The following is a 21,155-nucleotide window of genomic DNA, read 5'->3' on the forward strand; positions in this document are numbered from 1 at the left end:
TTTTACCTGTTTCAACCCATTCTCTTCCTAGATTCATTAAGCATCCTCTGGTAGCTGCCTGAGAATTAAGAACAACAGAACCAACCCAAAGCATAGTTTCCAAGTGCTTACTTCATGCCGATTCTCAAATCTTACTCAAGAGCACTGACATTCAGGCTGAAATGTGCAGCCCCACGCAGATGTAATCATGCTGCAGAAATTCACAAAAAAGACAATTCACAAAAGATACAGCCATAAGATTGTATTTATTACTATTAGAACAGAGGAAAAGCTACTGATTGGTATTTACAAATCTGTTGGCAAAGACAATAATATCCAGTGTCTTTTATGAGCATGTTTTCCCACTCTTGCCAGAATCATTCACTTTTATTAGCAGCAAATGCCTATGGTTTGATTTACTGCCACTGGCTGAGTGCAAGAAGTAACATGGATCACCACTGCAGCAGCTGCAGGCAAAGCCTGACATAGACACAGGCACCTGCAGCCTGAAGAGGAGGGCAGGTCCCACATGGCTGCTCCAGCCCTTGGCAGGGAACAGGACAGCCTGAGCCTTTTCAGCGATTCAAGTCTCAGGACAGCATGTCAGAGCTGGTAACCTCTGCCCGTATCTACACTTCTGGGGCAGTAGCTCCACATCTGAAGAATAAGTTGTTCAGCACTGCAGAAGGACAGAGCAAGCTGAGCGGCATCAAAGCATGGAGATGGGTGTGTATGTGAAACAGATGCTGGCACATTTCGTGGGCATGCTTGACAAAACTAATCTTGACAAGGGAGCAAGATTTCCTGGCCCACAGAATCATCTGGTATGAGGAACCTTTATTCAGCTGGGCAGAAACTGAATTCCTGCTCTGGAGTTCATTCAAACTCACCTGAACAGAGGCTCTGGGAACCCTCTCAGAAAGACTCTGCAGATGGCACCTCACACCCACGCTGGTACTGATTCAGGCATCAGCTCTAAACCTCACTGTCGGCAGGGTTCAGCTCCCCACTGCAGTCTGGAGAGGATGATCCCAGGTCCCCAGTGAAAAGGGAGGGGGATACAGAAACACAAAGCCAACCTTGTGTGATACTGGCAGACTTAGCAATGCATCAGTAATCCCAAAACACACTTTTTTGTGGCAGACCTGCCTCCAGCAAGGAAAACACCTCAAAGGAAGAGCATGGATACCACAGTTGACTAGAGGCAGTACCAGCATTTCTCAAGCACACAGTACTGCTGCTGCTCTGCCTGGAAGGCCGTACCTGAGCACAGGAGTACTTCTGACTGTTGGGGGCTTTCTTAAACCTGGGCTGAGCCAGAAGGGTGGGTCAAACTGGTATTTAGTTCCTGGCAGTGTGGTCTGGGAAGGATGTGGTATTAGGAAGGGGGGTGCAAGGAGTTGGAGCTGTGAAGGCTGTTCTGAGCATGGGCTCAGGTGCTCCTCAGCAAAGCTGGGGTCAGCTCATGCTGTCTGTAGCAAAGAGGACCTGCAAGACCACTGGGGTCACTGCTCTAGAAGATATGGCCCTCATTAAGAGGATGCCAAAGTAGTTGTTTACCTGTTTGTTGTCAGGTGTGTGGCTTTCCTGTTGTGCCCAGCACCATGGTGTGGGTGGGTACTCAGCACAGGACTGGTCTCACATGCTGCTGCATAGCTCTACAGTTCTTGAACCTCCACACCTTCACAGCCCTCTACCAACAGCATTGTGGGATGTTGGAACAACCCTGACACCTCCAGCCAACAGTCTTGCAGAGGTGAACAAGGCTGTCCCCATAGTAGTAGGATTATTCCTGATGAGACAGCATCTTCCCTAGGACCAGATCATGCCACAGCACAGGAGTGTTGTTCTCCTATCTCAAGCCAACTCTGCCTCTAGAAGGGAAATGGAGAGTCTCACTGCCCTATTTAGCAGTTCCTCTCACATGTCACAGCCCTTTCACTGAGCACCCAATCTTGTGTCTCTCAGGAAGAGGATTGTGCCTCTCTGACACACACTGAAAGGCCAGGAACTGCTAAACCTGACCTGGTATGGCCAGGGATTTCCTGGTGCTGACAGAACCAAGCCTTCCAGAAAGGTCCAGTCCTTGTGATCATATATTGGGAGATGCTGAAGGGCTAACCCAGGGTGTGACATCAGCAAGGACAATGGAAGAAACCTACGTGGAGAGGAGAAGACTCAATCTAGCAACTCCTCAGAGCAATGTTGTGCACTGTGGGGCCAGTGGCTCAAACCAGCCCTTTGATGAAGCTCGTGTCCAAGTGTACTATCAGCATGCGGAGAAAAGACATTTCTTTGCGTGTGTTCTCAAAGATAACGCGAGGGTCGTCGGACTGGCAGCGCAGGCAGTTGGGGGCCATCACCATGGCCAGGTTATTCACATCCATCTTTGTTCTGCTCACATTTAATGGCTGAGCAAAGATCTGCAGATAGCAAGAACACATTCAGATGGAGCAGTGGAAAAGGGCAAGGAAGTCCAAACATACGGCCCAAGAAAACATGCAAGGAGAGCAGACATAAAGCCTGCCTTAAGGACAGTGCCCCAGGTGCCACATGTCCACAGGAAGAGCACTGTGCTCTGACACAACCAACAGAGCAGCAGCCTTGGCAGACAGGAAACCAATGCCAGGCTCTACAAGATCAGGATCGGGGTTTATTGCTCCCATAAGGAACAAGGCCAGCAAACATCCCTCCATCAGTCCCACCTTAAGTACAGATAAGAGGTCTTAAAACCATGCTGATGGTCCCACCACAGCTGTCCCACTAACTGCGCCTCACATGCTCCTGGCCCCAGTGCAGGGCTGTGGGGGCTGCCTACCTGCAGGAAGTGTATGAGGTAACACAGCACCAGTCTGTTGAGCTCTGGCAAAAGCTGCACCACAGCCACGGCAGCGTCGGGGTTCTCATAGTTGCTGATACACTCTTTGTAGAATTGCTGGGGGATCACAGGCTCCTCCAGTTCCCGATACCACAGCTTGAGGAGAGAGGCTGGGCAGAAAACAGGTGCATGAGAACAGCTCTGGTCACTTCCTCACTCCCTTCAGGGGCAATCTTGGCAGTGAGAGAAATGGCAGAGAAGGGATTTCTGAGCTTGTGCTGCTTCACCTTAATTCGGTCTTGGCTCTGAAATGCTCAGGCACCCAAACAGACCAGTTAGTGGGAAATACTGGCTGCTACCTACCTGCTCCTCCAGGAAGCAGCTCTGGGGCTGCCTAAAGAAGAGGACAAGGAGACCTGAAAGACTCCCACCACTCTGCCCAGCTTGCACAGCCTTACTGCATCAGAGAAAGACATTCCTCCCCACTCCCAGTGTTTCCTCTATGGGCAGTGTTTGGAAAGGCAGTGAAAAGACACAGAACAAAATCCCAGTCAGTGCAGACAGCCTGCGTACACATTCCCAAGCAGCAGCACACCCACTGAGCTGCTCCTGCACCTGCCCCTCCGCACTGCACCATGGCTGAGGCTGCAGCAACACACCTGCAACAGTCCTGTACCTGGTATGTTGGGGTCACTGAGACTGTTTGGGATTCTCCACTGATCCACCTGCAATTTCAATGCATTGACTTCATCTATGTCACCAGGTATCCTGCAGAGACACAGAAAAGGTCATTTTCAGTGAGCCAGGCAATGTGCTTGGTGAGGCAGCTGGCCAAGCAAAGCATGGCTCCAAAGCTGCTTCTGGGGCCTCAGGGAGAAGGGAGCAGGGAGAAGGCCTCAGGCACCAGTGGCAGCTACAGCAGCAGTTCCTCAGAGAGAAGGGGGTGCTTATTTTTATACACCATCTTGAAGTGGAGGCTCCCACTAGCCCAGATATCAACTATCACTGTTCTCAGGAGTGATTATTTTCTGTAACCAGGCTTCTTTGCAGCATGTTCAGACCAAAGATGAGCAGCATCTCTGGCTAAATATAGTTATATATATACACACATACATACATACATCTATCTATCTGTCTATCTATCAAAAAATTTACCCATACAAGGTAAAATTGAGCCTTTTAACAACTATCTTAAGTTTAGCTACTGAAAAACTAATTCAAATCTTAAATGCAAAACAAAACCACACACACAAAGAAAACAACAAAGAAAACCCAAACCCAAAGCAGAATCCCCCGTGTTCACCACACAGATTCTGTGTCTCTATTGACTCCTTGTGTCTTGTGCAGCACCAAGGCTGATGTTCTGCATTAGATGAGGTGCTCTGCCAGGATGCCGGAGCTCCTCCCTCCCCTACACCGGCTAACCACCATTGCCAAATCTGATGAAAGCTCATCGCCTTGCCTGGGGATGTCCACGTAGTTAAGCCACACCTACACCAGTTCTCTGTGCTAACACATGCAAACTGGCTAATGCTACTATAAGAGGTGATTCCTCTACCTGAGGAAAGTCAGATTTTGTCCAGTCCACAGTGATGTGCTATTCTTAGGGAACAGGAACCATGTGGAGGTTAATCTTGACTCCTTGGCTATGAGGACTGACATGTGCGTTGTTCAAAAGTAGCACAGCACCCCAAAAACTCACCTGAAAATCCCCTCAGTCTGTTCCCCTCCCAGGGCCAGGACCTGCTGTGATAGCTGTGTCTGCACCCAGGGCAGCTTGTTCCCTGGGTACATGTCCTGCTGCCGCAGCATGATTTCCTCCAGGGAGCTGCCGAAGAGCGATGGCGTGAGGATGGCATTCCTGGCATGCGTTATCTCTTCCACTGTTGGTTTACGGAGGCCCTGAGGACAGAGAAAAGCTTAGTGCAGCCATGGCACAGCCAGCCCACAGAGAAAGAGTGACCCAGGGATGGGGACAATGAGTAACCAGGACAGAGAAGGCTGACCCTGTATGTGGTTACCTCGTCAGCCTCCTGGCAGCATGGTTCTTGTTCTGCTGCCTAAAATCAGGGATGGTTCTATTCATCAGGCCTAGGAGGAGCAGAGGAGACCACATTGGAGAGTATGGGCTGGTTTTGCAGAGATTCTGTTGCTGTGTTTTGCAGAGCAAGGGGACTGCTCTGGCTGCAGCTCCACCTGCTGTGGGAGGCAGTATGGAGGCAGTATGGAGTGGAGCCCAGCCCAGCCCCAGCTGTGGTAAGGTCAGCAGAGGGCACCTATACCCCAACCCAGCATCAGGTGTGTGCTTAGCCATGGACAGGTGTAAAATAGTCCTTTGGAGATGGGAATCCCAGGTATTTCCAACTCCAGGGAAAGCTTTGCTCTCAGAGGTGCTAAAACCTGAAAAGTGGGCATTGGTACCTGTTGCTTCTGACAAATACCAATACTTGAAAGGGGTTTTTAATGTCCTGTGGCAGCAGTTTAGAAAAGCACAGAGCTGTCACAGGGCAAATAGGCTGCCCAGCACAGTGGCCTTCAGCAGTGATCCTGCAGCCAAGTGGGGAACACGACAGGGGGAAGCTCCCACTGAGCCCTCTTAGGGTCAGTGGCCAGGGCTGCAGCTGTGTGCAATGTGTGTTTGGAGGCTTACTGTCCTGCCCCTGGGAGGATGCCAGGAGCCTTCACTCCTCTCAAGGTATTTCAGCTAATTTGTTCACTATGCAAAGTTCAGATGGCAGGAAGGCCCCAGAGAAATTTAAAAAAAAAAAAACCAAACAAACAACAAAACAAACAAACAAAACCAACCAAACCAAACCAACAAACAAACAAAAAAAAAAAAAAACCCACCACAAACAAATAAACAAACCCCAAAAACCTGGCTCGGTGACCTAGAACTGAAAGGCCGAGGCCATCTACCAGTTTTCATGGCCACAGACAGAACCATGTAGAGGGAAGAAAGGAAGATTTTCAGATAACACAGAGCACAGACTCCTCTCTGCACCAGCCACCTCTGCTGTACGACTGTTTGAACTGGGAATTAACAACTCTGAAGTAAACCAGCTGCAAGACCCAGCCCATATAAGCTCTCAGTGCAAAGGGAGACTTCCCTCACCTGAAGAAACAAAATGATGGGTATCCCCTGCACAAGCAGCTCCTTTTACCCTGGAAACAGGTAAGTGTTGGGTTTGTGTTTGTCCCTGAGGCCAGGAAGCAGCCAGCCATGCAGCTACCTGCACAGCAGGCATTGCTGTCTGCCAGAAGGATCGAGGGAACTGGACAGCAGCCCTCTCCCACACATTCATGGGGAGATGTACTCTGAGCAAGCGTCCCCTGCTCACTCTATCTTCATTTCCCATCACTGAATCAGTGGTGACCTGGTGACCACCAGAGTCCCCCAGGCAGCCCCCAGGCCCTGCAGCCAGGGCAGCTGCTTACCTTTTTGCCTCCAGTGACAGCTACTTTATGGAGTTTTCGGTAGCAGTACTTGGCATAGGTGCTAATGGGCAGACCTGGTGGGAAAGAGGAAATGAGTGGTCAGCCCACAGCGCCATGCACCCCCACACTGAAGCCCTTCAGAGAGTTCCAGCACAGCAGCTCATTCTGGCACAAGCAGCCCCCTCAATGCACAGCCCACTGCAGCAGGGCGGGACTGCCAAAACTTGCATTGAGCGCCCTGAAGTCTGCCAGTCCCACGGCAGGCAGTGTCAGTGCATGCCAGTGCTTGGGCTTAGAAAGATTCATCTCCTGAGTGAAGGCTCATAGCTCTGCACTTCCTGATCCTCCAGATCTCTTGCACCTGGAGTGTGCCTGCCCTACCCTGACTCCACACATGGCACCTGTTCAGCATTCACAGCCTGGGCAAACACACATGCCTGGGTCATAGCCTGGTGGGCACAGCCAGGGTTGTTTATTATTTGAGAATTTTGGTTCCTTTGCTAGTGAGAGAGGAACAGTAGAGAAAGGTGTGCGGGGAAAGAGCAGCACCACCAACAGTGACCTCAGAACACAAGAGACATGGAAAGGTGATGGGATCTTATCTTCCCAGAGACCTGCAGAAGGCTTCCTCACGTTCCTGCCTGCAACCTGCTCCAACCCAAGCTTGTACCATGCAGCTCAGGCATGCTGTGAGAGACAAGGAAAATGGGACACACCAAAGCTTGGGAACTGCACCTTAAAAGCTGCTGCCCTCCACAAGAGTACCTGCTCTGTTTGTGCTTGGTTCAGTGTACTCTGAAGGCAAGTGCAAGCCACGATTCACAGAGATAATCCCTCTGTGACACCAAGAGAAATGTTTGCAATGACAGAGCACTGATTGCTGAGAGTTTTTCCAAAACCATTGGCCTTTTGTTCTTGTTCAAGTAAAACTCAAAACTGCTCACTGAAAGCAGTGAATAGATCTGCCCTATTTGATTCCTTGCCAGGCCCAAAGCTTGCAGCACAGTTCAAATACTTGTGGCTGTGAAAGTCTACATTCTAGTCAGATGCTGTGCATTTCACATCAGCCTTTCACACACTCTATGGCTTAGGTATGCTGACTGGGAGCTTGGAGGTCTTCAAATCCTCTTAATGAAGAGGGAGGGCAAACTCTTCCCAAGCGGAACAATTCCCAGAGGTGGGAGATATACCGTCCTCTCAGCCAGCAGATAAACCACAGTCCTTGGCTCCTCTTGATGAAACAAGCACCTCCTGCTTCCATCAATCTGCCTCACAGCTGGAGCAGAGCTTCTCCACACCGCTGGAGCCACACCAGAGGAGGTACAACAGCATTCCCATCTTCCACAGGCAATGGGAAGGAAAGCCAGTTTTAGGAATTTCTCTCTAGGGAATATCTAAAGCAAAATATTCACTGTAAGCAAAAATCCTGCTAATCGTAGGCATGACTTACACTGGGAATATCTAAGGATTAAAAGAAAACAAACCAAATGAGCTGCCCTGTTATGCTTCACTATCCCAGGTTACAGCTTCTGCTGTCCAGTGTGAGACACACCACAGTGAGAGGTGTCACCCTACTCAGAGGGGAAGGAGAAGAAGAAGCTGGACTGTGTCTCTGCAGCCCAGCAATTTTACAGGAGACAGCACATTCAAAACTAATTAGAAGAGATATTTTTTCACACTGTATTTAGACCATGAAACACATAATCACCCTAAAAGCTTAACAATGTTTGCAAAAGAAACTGGTGTCTTGCAGATTCTGCATGGCTGATGCATGGGCAGCAGTCAGACACATTTCCCTGAGGCCTATTTTGTACTTTCCCAGGAAGCTCCACAGTTCCAGAAAAAGCCCAAAACCTACATCCAGCACTTTCTGCAGCAAGGCCTCCCACTCCCATGACAACCATGCTGCAGCCTCTGATCCAATGGGGTCTGATGGGGTCACACGTGAAGCTGACCAAACTTAAGTAACTGAAAAACAAACTTGCTGCATGCACAAGAGGATGGAGGAGGTACTGTGCACATACCTGAATGGCCAAAAAAAAAGAGGCAGGAGCCCTGAGGAACAGGGTGAGCAGCACAGACCAATGGCTCCCATGCTGCCTCTCTGCTCCAGAGTAGAAGCCATCTGCCCCAACACAAGTGCTCCTGGCTCTAGGGCATGAGCAGAGTGGGATGAGCAACAATGGAGAGAGAGACATGGAGAGGCCAGGAGGCACACGCTGAGGTGCAGGAAGGAACATGAGGGAGAGGAGTAGAATTTAGCTCTAGCCTCAGCTTTTCCAAACCAGCAACCTGTTCCAACCATCTGCTGCTTTCAGAATGCTCAGCTAGAGACTGACTCCTGGCACTGAGCTCATCACGCACGCTGACGTTTCCAAACATGTGGCCAAACATGGGAGTTTCCAAACTCCCTCCACAGCCCAGCTCCCACCTCTTGGTGCAGGCCTGGGCAGCTTCATCTGCACTACCTGGAGAGGGCTAATTCTGAAGGCAATTCCACTTCTGTGAGCACATAATGAATGGGAGAAATCCAAGATGACCTGTTATTCCCTATGGTATCACGGTAGCCTCAGGAGGTCAGGAACAGACGACTACTAACAGCCCACACAGTGAAAAATAGTTTTCAAAGGAAAATATTTCTCCATATGCCAGCCTAGAAACATGTGTGGACAGCATCTTAAAGAATATCTCCTTTTAGAAAAAGTTAAAATCCAGACCGGACATGTGCAGGAACATTCCTTCTGGAACAGACTTAAATGCTTTCCTGGAAAAAAAAGTCCTAAAAATGCACCAAACAGTGTGGATTTAGGACCTGGCCATGAGATATGTATTTTAGCACTAGAGAAGCTGTTGTCTGGATATTCCTCCAATCTACCACAGCCTTTTGGATCTCAGCCTGGCACAGCCAGAGCAGGTTCTCAGACCAGGATCCCATCTCACTGCACTCTATAGCATAGGGGTAGGTGCTTCTGAGCAGGTAAGCTGGGCTTGGCACCAGCAGTGCTGCTCTCCTGGGTTAGATCTGCTCAGGATCCCCCATTTCACAGCACTGCTTTAGCTCCTCTTTCTCACACCACCAGCGCTTCCTTCTACATCCGAACAATGCTTCTTGATCCTGCCTGCAACCTTCTCCAACCCAAGCTTGTACGGTACAGCTCAGGCATGCTCTGATTCCACCATTCCCTATAGGGGAAATGCCATGTTCATCAGCCAGACAAGTCAGCAGCCTGCACCTGTCACCAAGGTAAGAAACAGATACAGGATGTCTTAAACTTAGTATCCCCCTTCAAAAAATTCCTAGCTAACAACAGGTGGGCAATACCCTAAGGCAATGTTGTACCTGGACTATTAATCATCAAGAGACAGACCTCCCTTCTTTGCATTTGTCCCATTTCTTTCTAAATCTCTTTATGCTCTGAACTGTGGAAGCTGGTGGGCCAACAGGGAAAGAATCCACAATACTCCCCTAGATGGAAAACCCCTCAAGCCATAACCACCCTTGTTAGGCTGAGGAAAAAGGCTTCTCCCAGCATGCCTTGCTGTGGCATGCAGATTCAATGTATCCCATTGGCCCTTCCCTATCGCTCCACCCCTGTGCCCTCATCCCATTGGCCCTGGTGTTCTGCCCCGCCCCTCAGCATCCCTATATAAACCCTGCTGTCGTTACTGAGCGCCTCTTTGTCCCTGGATCCCTTCGAGGAAGAAGCTCAATAAAGCTCTCCTTGGAACCCCACATGAAGACCCTGTCTGTCCTTCTGTGTCACCCGGATCCCAGAAGAGCTGAAATCACTCGGCGTGAGCACAGACGCGCCTGTGCCCCCGAGGTGTCCTTTTCAAGATGTTTCTTCAGGAAGGTCATGGCGCTCTGAGCAACACCTGCTGCAACACTGAATCTGCACACCACCTCCTGTGCTGGCCCTTTTGGATTTCATTCTTTGCTTCAGGACAGACTATTCCTGAGCCTGCTGCCTAACACCAAAACCAGGCAGCTTTTTGTTCTGCTATGGCACACAGTGAGAGATTTCCTTCTTGCTTTCCCTAGGTAATCTTAAATTTCTTTCATCCCATTGACCGTCTTCCCTCTTCCCTCCTCCACCTCCAGCTCGCATGTCACCTTCCCTGCCTCACTCATCAGCCTTGGAGGGACCCTGGGCAGGACAGACAGAGTGGGCACAGCACAACTACAGCTAAGTGCTGCTTTGCTCTCTGTCCCTTCCCTGCAAGATCCTGATCCCTCTTTTGGTTTCTAACCACTTCCCAGCAACGTGTATGTGTTTCTGGAAATTCATATACAAGATGGAAAATGTCTTTCCCTCCTCAAAAAGGCTCAACTGGGGCCTCCCCCTGCACTTGCAGTCAGGGACCTCTCCCCCATGTAAAAAACATTGCTTTTGGTGACACAATATTCTCTGCTGCTTGATCGCTCCATTCGTCACCCTCGCCAGATCCCTCTGCGCCCTTCATTTATAGAGCCGTGAATAATTTTCTACCAACACTGAGCTGTCAGCTCATGATTTGTCTCCTTGTATAAACCCAAAGACCAGCTTACATTCCTGTGGGATCAGCAGACAATCCTCCTTCTGACAACACAGCATTTATTCCTACCCATTATTCTTCTGCCTGCCAACAGGTTATTCATGCATGAAAAGACCTTGCACCACATTTGTATTTCATTTATTCACAGAGAATTAAGTTAGAAGATGAATGCTGCAGAGGTTAAGTGTAGGAAACTTCAGAATTCTTTCTCTGGGTATATGTCAGATAGTAAATTGTGGGAGGATGGATTGTAGGAGAATAGAGATAGTGCTGAAGGCAATCTTGCTCCTGAGGAGTTGTATCTGTACTAATTACCAAAGAGTAGGAACAGGCCTGCCCTTAATAGGTCACAGCTATATTCAATAAGGCTTGCCCTTAATAGGGCACAGCTGTGTCCAATAAGGATGGGTGTTATAAAAGAGTTGATTAGTTGGTCAAGACAGAGTTGGAGTCAGTTGGTTGTGCTGCTGCAAGGAGCAAGGGTCAGGTGGTCGTGCTATGAACAGTAAGGGGTAGTATGTGCTACTAGGGACAGAAAGGGTTAGGTGGTCACGATACGGACAGGAAGAAGTCAGCCAGCCATGAGGAAGAAAGAGAAAAGGGGTCAGTGTTGCAAGGAGCTGCCCGTGAGAACTCACAGGGAGAGGTATGAAAGCCTTGCAGTAAGATAATAAACTGATGGTGACAGTCAGTTCCCATCCACCACTGACTGGTGCCATGCACCGACGCCAACAACTGGAGGCCCGTATGGGGATGAGTTCCAACAGTAAATGTTTACTCATCTACGAGCTTCTGGACTGAAAGGAGTATGTGCACATGTGTGGGGAATCACTGCTTCAACTCAACTTTTCACTGAAAGACTTACATAGATGCCTACTTATCTTCTATTCAGTTTTGACTGAAGTTGTACATTTGATTTCCGTATGGATTTCTCTGATAAACTGATGTTACAGCATCCATAGGCATCTTAGTATTTCAGAGCCACTAAGAAACTTCTTACAACAGCTTCAAGTACATCCTACCCACCCCTCACACATCTGGAAAGCAGGGCTGGTCAAACAGAAGTAGGTGTTCCAGGGAAAAACCTGACCTTTCCAGCCAGCAGCAGAGAGAACTTGGCATGCTCCTGCAAGATTTCCCCTTACTTCAGGTGCAATTCTGAGGTCAATCTCCAGGAAAAGTCCTCAGAGTCAGTCACAGTGAAAAAGCTGTTTTGAGCGAGCTGCCAGCCCTGCTGCCTCCTCCACTGAACCCCTGCAGAACAACTCATAGCCTGGTCCCTGCCAGAGCAGCCTCCTGGGCCAGAAAGACAAGAGTAAACAGCCTCAAGCTGTGCCAGGGCACATTTAGATTGGATAGAATAGAAAATTTCTTAATTGCAAGGGGTAATTAGGCATTGGAATACAGGCTGCCCAGGGCAGTGGTGGAACCTCCAACCCTGGAAGTATTAAGAAAATGTATGGATGTGGCATCTGGAGACACGATTTGTTGGTGGCCTTGAGAGTGCTGTGGGAACAGTTGGACTCAATTACTTCAGAGGATTTTTCCAACCTTAATGATTCCATGATTCTATGAAAGGTAATGGTGTGTGTGACCTGTCACCAGAGCCCCAGCCGAGGCCACACAGGCACAGCTGACTTTCAAGTGCTTCCTTCTGGAAACTTTATACCTGGCATGCCTTTTTCATAACATTTCATACATATATAAAAATATGTATCAGAAGCAACCTAGAAAATCCTGAGTTGGAAAGTACCTACAAAAAGTCTAACTGCTGATGTTTGGTTTTGCTTGTATTTTTTTTTTAATTTTAAATTTAACATTTGTTTTTAGGTAAAAACTACATTTATTTTCCTAAGCACATCTCCAGCGCACGCAATTTAGACACATAATTGTACAGAACAGCCTGCTCAGGCCACAGGCAGCACGCCCTGCTGAACCGAATAATCTCCGTGGAGTTGTCTCATAAAAATATCTTAGTCCCTCTAAGCACAAGCAAAATGAATTTTCAAAGGCTCAGAATGGTCTGAACTCTCCTGGGCCTGAACAGGAAAGAAAAAAACACATATCCCTAGCAGAAATATAATCCTTCTGTCAATTGCAGTTCTCTGCTCCGAATCCCACCAGAGACAGAGAAACAATGAACACTGTTAGTGCAGGAGCTTCAACCCAGGGCTGTCCTCAGCCCTACTCTTGACTTGCAGCTGCCTCATGAAACAGGGTGACACAGCAATGACACAGGCAAGCCACCATAGGCAGCAGCTGTCTGCTGGCGTCAGGGAGGGCTCAGGAATGCAGGAAGCTGGACTCCAGCTCTCACAAATTAAAAACACTGAAGCCACCTGATATCAACTGCTGCCTGAAAGGAATTCAAAGGGCTAATTGAAGTTTCCTGAAAGCAATATAAAAAATATTGAATGGACTTTGTCTAGTAAGACTTTAGCCAGATAAAGTGTTATCCTGCAGCCAGCAGTTAAACTAAGTCCAGAGGAATGCGCGAACTCTTGTTCATTCCTCACAGATGCCAGGGCAAGCCCTGGGCTGCAGAACTCAGAAAGTGTGGGCAAGGGAAGCCAGTTCTGGAGAGGAGAAGGCAGTGTCCTTCACCAGGTATCAGCACCCTCCAGGAAGAGTCTCAGGTTAGGCAGTGATTTACAAAATCCATTCAAACAACTGAGACAGGTTCTTTTCAACACACTGGCTCATATGGCTTCTAGCACCAGAATATGCTCCAGGAAATGCAGCACGCACAGATTAGAGGAATTACAGCCCCAGGTCTGCATCCAACTTAAAATCCCTCACACAACTTGCACAATTGTGCTTGAAAGGGCCCCCACCTGTCCCAAATGCAGCCCAGCTGCCACTCACACTGCTGGTCCATGCTCCGGTCTAACCTTGCACACCAGCCTGCCACCAGATAAATTTTCCCAAATCCAAGTCTCTGTATTTAAAGAAATGGTCTGATTTTCAGCATAGCTCAGAATTGCCACCTGCCTGAAGTCAGTGCAGACCTCTCTCAGTTCCCTGTGCCTCTCCCTACCTTCATCCTCTGTGTTTTGTTTCCTCTTTTTCCTGGATTTTGTGATCTTCTTGTTTTTCAGATCCACAAGCTCCTTGATGTGCTGGGCAACTGAAAATTCAGAAGAGGGTCTGGATTAATAATGTGGTATATACTAAAATACCAAAATACAGAATTGCCCTTAGATATGGCAGCCAGCCTGACTCCAGCATAAGAAGCTCTGTAAGGGGAAAGGTCCTGCACCACAGCCAGCTCCCAATGAACCTGAATGAGGGGCTCAGAACATCACTCAGCTTCTCCAAATGGCCAGACAGTTGAAAAGTTCATACCTAAATAAACTTGCTGCCTAAATACCAGCAAAAGAACCATCTTCTCAATATCTCAGAGTACTCCTCCTTGCTGCCTGCATTCTGGGCAAAGCACAGCTGGAGGGAATGGTTTTGGACAGAAGTGACAAGGGCTGAAAATCTTTATAAAACCCAAACTAGTGCTGCACACTTGACAGTTCAGTGAAGAAATCCCACATTAAGGCTATAATCATAAAAAAAGAAGGAAAATATTGGCAGTGTAGCACTTGCCCCTTGGTCCAACCTCTGCTGCCATGCTCATGAACAGGGGCAGAGGGATGCTGAGGCAGAACTCCTGTAGCCACCCTGGAGACCTGGGGGGGCTTCAAACACAGCTTGAAGTCCCTAGAGATCAAGGGGAAAATAGGTGTCTGGTTTCTGGCCTGAGATTGGACAAGACACAGTGAGTGCGGCTGAAATAGTATTAAATAAGCCAATAAATACCAGTTAATACTCTCCAGGCTGGTACTTAGCTTTTTTCTTTTCTTCATGCGCCCCACCCCCCACCGGATGCTATAGCAATTTAAAATTGGGGTAATAACAGAATATAAGCTGGGCTGGTCCCCAAACTTCTGAAAGACAGATAAATTGCATCTCTTCACAGTAAAAGCCTGCGTTCTTCAGGATCCCCAAACAGCCAAGGTCTGTTCTCAGTGTCTGCAAAGGCTCCCTTAAAAAAAGTTAGACACTAACAATCCTTTTTTTTGCCAGCTTCAAGGAAGTTAAAAGCAAATTATGTCATCAGAGAACCCAGAAAAGCTCTGCCTTTGGAGGGCTGATATCAGCTCATTTTCAGTGCTGATGGGTGAGGTGAGCACAGTCTGGGGCTCACATTTCTTTGCCAGATACAAGCTGGTGGCAGCTTCATCCCACCAATGAAAGGTGAACTCAGACAACACGCTGTGCTCTCACTGACAGAGCCCACAGCACTAGCTGGGGACTGCCTGTACTTTTAAAACCCAAACAGCCTTGACTATGTGGCACAACCCACCAAGATGCTGCTGCATACAGAGGAGGTGCATGAGGCACTTACTCTTTTCATCACTGTCAAGGTGGCGGTAAATGTAACCTTCCAGGTAAGACTGAAATTTGGGTGATGGGGAAAAAAAGGCCAGACTGATGGCCATCAGTTCCCAGCCCCATGCCAGGCTTCGGTAGCACATGTTATCTGTTGTCTGTCGGATCAGCTGTATGTAGAGCTCATCCCGCAAGCCTTGAATGCTCCAGCACTTGGTGACCGTGACCAATGCCACATGATTGCGGTCCATGCGAGTCTGACGATCTCCCATATAGCTCTGCACCAGTTTGAACATCTCACACGCCTCTTTCTTGATGGTCCGGTTGCTAGTGATGAGCATTGGCTTTTTAATGGAGCCGCCATTCCAGGACAGCATGTTGGAGATGGAGATCCTTCGTCGGAAGATGCCTTGCGTGTGCATGTTCAGGTTTTTGGAAGCCCAATCCGCCATGCTGCTCTGAGAGATGGGCTTCCGTAGGGTGTTGTAAGGGAAATGGCATCCCACACAGCCACCATGCTGGCTGCTGCCCTCCTGCTTAGACTCCAGCTCTATGGTCTCAGGCTGCAAAGAAGAACAGACATGTTAAAAGCAGCTTAGGTGACTCCTTACCCAGCTAGGAAAATTATCCACACTGAGACATGAAGCTGCCAGCAACTGCACAATGGTGAATCTGTACAAACATGACTTGGTACATGTAGAATTGGTGGATGACACTTGTAGTTCTGAAAGAGCCTGGCTGGCACAGCCACACACTAATGCTGTCCCTAAGGGAAGTGCTGGGACATGGAGTAACAGGGCTGAGTGTCCCAGCTGTCGCCAGGTTTACGGGGACAGGCAGGAGGTGAGCTGATTTCCAGAGCAGCAGCACAGCTCTGTGGCACCAAGCACACACCAAGGAACCAAGTACCTCTGCACTCCTCACTCCTCAGTTCCAATGGAGCTCTAGGAGCCCAGGAGGAGGGTGGGACACTGGTCTACAGTTAACCCCAAAATACACATTAGTTCTTAGAAGTTTAGAGCAAGTTAGTGTTTCCTTCTTAGTATAGAGGAACTCCTGAGAGGCTTCTGCATTCCAACCCTTTCCCATCTCACACGCCACATGTCTCTGCATGCAGATGATGGGATTAGCACACATCACATTCCACCCCTCATTGCCAGCCTGGGGCACAATAATCTCTCTTGGTTTTTTACTTTGTTTTTTTTTTATCCCTTGAGTTACTCCTCTACCTCCTCACCCTCTCTGAATTAATTCAACACACTAACTAAAAATCCCCACCTGCAGTTCTCTGTTATCTCAACATCCTCGGTCTCCTTCAAACCACCTTACGTGCCTGGAGGTGGTTTTCCTTCTATCACCCTACCTGCTCCTTCAGAATGTTCCTTCTTAGGAGTCACCTCCTCTTAATATCTTGAGGTTCAGTTCTCCTCTGCTCTCTCTGAGGCTTCTCTCTCACATCTCATTCACAGCCACTTCTGCTTAGGCTGTTCCAAAACTTCTGCCCACCCTCCTCCGATACTGACTTTTCCTATCTCCTGATTTTCCCCTCTATCATGCAAGTCCAGCACAGCACATCACTGCTCACTCAAGCCACTTGATGTTATTTTCAAGTGAGGCAAGTGATTTTGCTGCCATATTTTCTGCAACTTCCTCCCCTCCTTACTTGGACTCTTGAGTATTTCTGTGAATATTTTTTTTTATTTATTGACTCTTTTTGCCTCTACCACAACATCCATCTCCTTTTGTCTTCTGCTTCTCCATATTACCACATATGAATTATTTTTCTTCACTTTCAAGGCCATTCACAGTCTATCCCCAACCCACCATATCTAGTGCATAATCAAGTTTCAGCTCTCCCTGTCAATATAACAGGGTGAAACACAGCCAGAAGACTGGAGAGCAGTTTCCTACCAAGTCCAAAGAGGCTATGAAATGAAATTGCTGAACTATTAATAGTAAAATGTAAGTAATGTAAACTTGATGTGTCTCTGTGCCTGAAAAGTGAGAAATGTGGGAACATGATATCAGTTTTCCAAAAGGTTTCATATGAAAGCAAGGTACTTATTGATCCAAAATGGCAATAAAGAGAACATACAGAGATAAATCTGACAGAGCAGAGAGGTGTCAGCCTGGCTTTCAAAGAAAAGTTACACCTCACAGGTCTGCTGGAGCAATCTGGAACAGTCAAGGAGCTTTCCCAAGTTTCTTCATGAAAGACTTTGTACCAGCAAACAGGAGAAAAACTAGAAAAAAGTAAGAAGTCACTTTTCAGTATGGGGGATGATTATCAGCTCTGTTTCATCTAATTAATGCAGAGACTCTGGTTGTTCAAAATAGGAGCAAAATAACTGGAGGAGTGAGCAAAGAGAAAAAAGGGCAAAAGCTTCAGGAGATATAAAACTATCTACAAAGAACCTAAATCTGAACTAAAATTAGGAAGCAGGATATTCATTAGAATCCAAGTAGGAAAAAAGATGGCAAAATAATCCTGCAGAAGTGCTGTGTTAGAGAGAAAAACTACTCCCCTTGTGCAGGCACACTAATGGGGCTTTAAAATAACTATTTCCAACAAGATGCTAGAGCCACTGACACTGATTTTCTAAATATTGCTATTCCGTGTTCAGGAATTGGGAGGGAGAATAGCATATGAGGAGCCATTCAAAAAAAGAGAGAGAGAGAAAGAGGAATTGCTGTCGTGTGGCTACGCAAATCTTGATGCCGTACCCGCCAACTCAGACCATTCCAGTGAATAAAGTACGTACGAGGGAAGACATGAGTGACAGTAACATGATCAGGCAAGCACATTTACCCAAATAACAGAGCAGAGCTACCCACAATGCTGAGGCCTTGCTGGACATGAGCCCCCTCCCACGATTCTCCTTCCTCTCAAGCCAGGCCTGAAACAGGGTTTCCACGAGCAAAGTTGTGAAGCTTTATGACCTGTTTGCTATTCTGTAGGAACAGACATGTCTTGCCTGCAGCACACCCCTGGAATTAAACCCCCCTCCAGAAGCAGGCTCTGTATTTTGAGTCTAGCAAGTCTAGCAAAGAAAAAAAAAATTAACATGGCACAGATGGGGAAGTACCTGTGAGGAATGGCGTGTAGCGCCTGATGAAGCCATGTTTGTCTGGCTGGTGACGTTCTTTTCTAGAGAATCTATTTTCTCAAAAGTTCTCTTCTGCCTCATTGTGTCCTGTGGAGCAGCCACACTGCTGGGAAAGAATTCCCTTATCTCCAGGTCTTGTCTGTACAGAGACCTGTTGCTGGCTGAGACATCATCCCTGGAGCTCTGGCTGATGCATTTTTTCAAGTCGTCAGACTGAAACCTGACCTTGCTGCTCTCCGCTGGAACACCGTTCTCCGGGCTCTCAGCATCCAGGCTGGCTTTGCTTCCCCTGCAAGCTGCTGACCTGCCCACCACAGCACGCATCTCAGCAATCACTTTATCATTCAGAGCTGTGAGCTCACTGCTGCTGCCCACAGAGCCAGGTCTTGCTTGACCTGTTCCTTGCCTCCTTCCTTTCCTTTTTCTCAAGCTTGGAGAAGGGCCAGTTGAATAACCAGAATCCTGATGGCTTATACCAGTTGGATACTCCTGAGTCTGCAGGTTGTTTTGCCGACTGTGGTGGAGTTCCATGTTCTTGAGGACATTGGCTTCCAAGATCCTCCAAGACTCCTTGAAACTGTCCTTTGAAGCAAGCTGAACAGGCAGTTTAGTGGAGGTAGCCGTTGCTGCAGCAGAAGAGTGGGAGAGTTTGGCAGATTGGTCAACATTGACCATATGTTTTATGTATTCTCTGCCAGCTGGGCTGTATTCAGTGGAAGAGGGATTTTTTGCATGCTTCTTTGCAGCTTGCTGTTGCATACTGGGATGTTGCAATAACTTGGTTGGTGGCAGCTGCTTTTTTAAGCTACTGCTTGGTGACCTTGGTGGAGACATCCCACTCACACAAATGCTTTCAGTGTCCATATCTACTGGTGGCTCGTCATAAATTGGCAAATCTAAAGATGGCTCATCATATATAGGTGCAGGAGAGGCATATGTGGGGGATGCAGGCTGGGGAGTTCCTGTCCGGCTTCTTGGAGGTGTTTGAGAAGTAGGACCATTCATCATCACCAGGCAAAACCCACCACTCTCCGTCTTTTTGATCTGCATAGACTGCTTTGTTTCTCCAGCAGGCATTTGCTTTGTGGCTTCAGGGCTCTGGGATGTGGATTGAAGCTGAGCATACATAGCTGGTTTGGGAAGAGATTTTGGGCTGCTGGGCTTTGGAGTATTCTGCAGCTCAAGAGAACTGTTTGAAAAGTTCTGCATCTGCCTCAAACTGTTCACTTTGACCAACATGGCTGCTTTCGTTCCTGGCAGAGGCTGCCAGTGGGTAGGAGTCTCCCTAAAAGAAGAAAGGTACAAATACACACAATTATTTAAGAATTGTATTTACTGAAGTAACTTCTACGTCTACCCAAATACCAAATTGTTAGTCTCAAAGGGCCTGAATATTCTCCAACCAGTTATGTCAGCAAGTTATTTTTTCCTGGAGATCCCCCTTGCTGAAACAGAAAAATGTTGTTGTTATTCACATAATAAATATCTAAATCATGAAGAGCAGAACAAGATGAAATTAGTTCGTGATACTATAACCTGTCTGGTATCAGCAGCACTGATATAGGACAAAACCTATGCTTCTCAAGGTTCAGCAGATAGCATGGCACCCAGAACAACCAGCTGAAGACCACCACACTATTCTGGAACATAAAACTCAAGTATTAAATTGGAAAATAATCCCAAGCACCTGCCTTCAGATTATCCAACTGTGATGACAGTCCTTCCAGACCATGCTGGTTTTTTATTTTAGTTTCCAGATGTGTGTTTATTTTGTAGAAAAACCTATGAGGTCTATGGGAGGTATATGGGTGTAGCCATTCTCCACTCACAGCTTACATTCCCACACAACCTGCCATGCCTACACCCAATTTTGTCCAGATGCACTTGGATCTGGTACCCTTGGCCACACCAACTGGCCCTGCTCAGCTCTCATGGCTGTGAAACCCTCCTCTGCTGGGAGTATCACCTCTGATCCGTGGCGGTACTCGGGATCCACCACAACCCAACGTGCCCACTGCAACACCCCAGATCCCAGGGTATATTCTACAGAGTAGCAACAACAACCTGCTGTCAGGCTGTGACCATGGCCAGTCTGTGTTTGTGAACTCCGAGGAAATGGAAAGGATATTAAACCAGCTGAGCTTCCAGGTTTTCCAAGGCATCACAGTCCCCAGGAAGGTCCACTTGAGTCTGATCCTACCTCCACTTGAATTGTGCCCTACCTCCATGTATCTGCTACCAGCCATCACTGGGTAAGACCTGAGGGTGTACTGCATGTGTTCCATCTGAGATAAGAGATGTTCCCCTAACACCTTCCTAACTATTTTGCTGTTTGCACCTTGACCTTGCTCCCCACTCCACACTGCTGACCTGTCCTCTATGGCCTCTGTGCTGGCAGACACACCCACTTCTGCTGCATGTCCAGAGGTGCCTCACACAGTGTTTGGCTCTCTTGTGCCTTCCCTGCCAAACCCCAAGGTATCTGGACACCCCAGCCCTCTTGCTCTGTTCCTGCTCTCCAGAGCCATTTCACCTGGCCAGCCTCCTCCTTCAGCACAGCTCCCCTGGGGTATTCTGCCTGTCCTTCCCCCATGGTTATCCTGCCAGTGCATTTGCACACCCCCTGCTCTCCCCATACCTGCCCCACATCACTGCGGGTGTCCTATTTCACCTGGTGCACTCCAGTCACCTTCCCCACATCCTCTGTCCCACACCTAATGTCCCACATCTGTTCCCAATAGCTGCCCTCCTAAAGGGGTGGCGTGCTCCTTCCCCATCCACTGCTTACCATATTTTTGGCAAAACATGCTCTCTGTTGGCAATGTGTCGTGAATCCCATCTTGACACAATGGCACCGGGAGTGGCAAAGACAAGGCTGGCACTGCCCTGCCATGGGCACA

The 21,155-nt window shown here is 48.1% G+C and overlaps 1 protein-coding gene and 1 long non-coding RNA gene across 2 annotated transcripts in view; one reads left to right on the top strand and one right to left on the bottom strand.

Moving 5' to 3' along the window:
* Nucleotides 1-226: 226 nt before the first annotated feature.
* Nucleotides 227-21,155, bottom strand: part of LOC128815817 (rho GTPase-activating protein 39-like) — a 57,292-nt gene continuing 36,363 nt past the window's right edge. Inside the window, exons 3-10 of the mRNA XM_053992863.1 lie at nucleotides 18,235-19,540; nucleotides 15,165-15,711; nucleotides 13,806-13,895; nucleotides 6,233-6,306; nucleotides 4,500-4,699; nucleotides 3,474-3,565; nucleotides 2,798-2,967; nucleotides 227-2,402 (exon numbers count right to left, since the gene is read on the bottom strand). Coding sequence (XP_053848838.1) covers nucleotides 2,208-2,402; nucleotides 2,798-2,967; nucleotides 3,474-3,565; nucleotides 4,500-4,699; nucleotides 6,233-6,306; nucleotides 13,806-13,895; nucleotides 15,165-15,711; nucleotides 18,235-19,540 — 2,674 coding nt within the window. The 3' untranslated portion in view covers nucleotides 227-2,207. The remainder of the gene's footprint in view (nucleotides 2,403-2,797; nucleotides 2,968-3,473; nucleotides 3,566-4,499; nucleotides 4,700-6,232; nucleotides 6,307-13,805; nucleotides 13,896-15,164; nucleotides 15,712-18,234; nucleotides 19,541-21,155) is intronic.
* Nucleotides 8,850-13,915, top strand: LOC128815818 (uncharacterized). The gene is made up of 3 exons (XR_008439727.1): nucleotides 8,850-9,191; nucleotides 9,313-9,476; nucleotides 13,867-13,915. It is a non-coding gene; the product is annotated as an uncharacterized LOC128815818 (long non-coding RNA).

The sequence above is a fragment of the Vidua macroura genome, chromosome 17 (assembly GCF_024509145.1).
Source record: "Vidua macroura isolate BioBank_ID:100142 chromosome 17, ASM2450914v1, whole genome shotgun sequence".
NCBI lineage: Eukaryota > Metazoa > Chordata > Aves > Passeriformes > Viduidae > Vidua > Vidua macroura.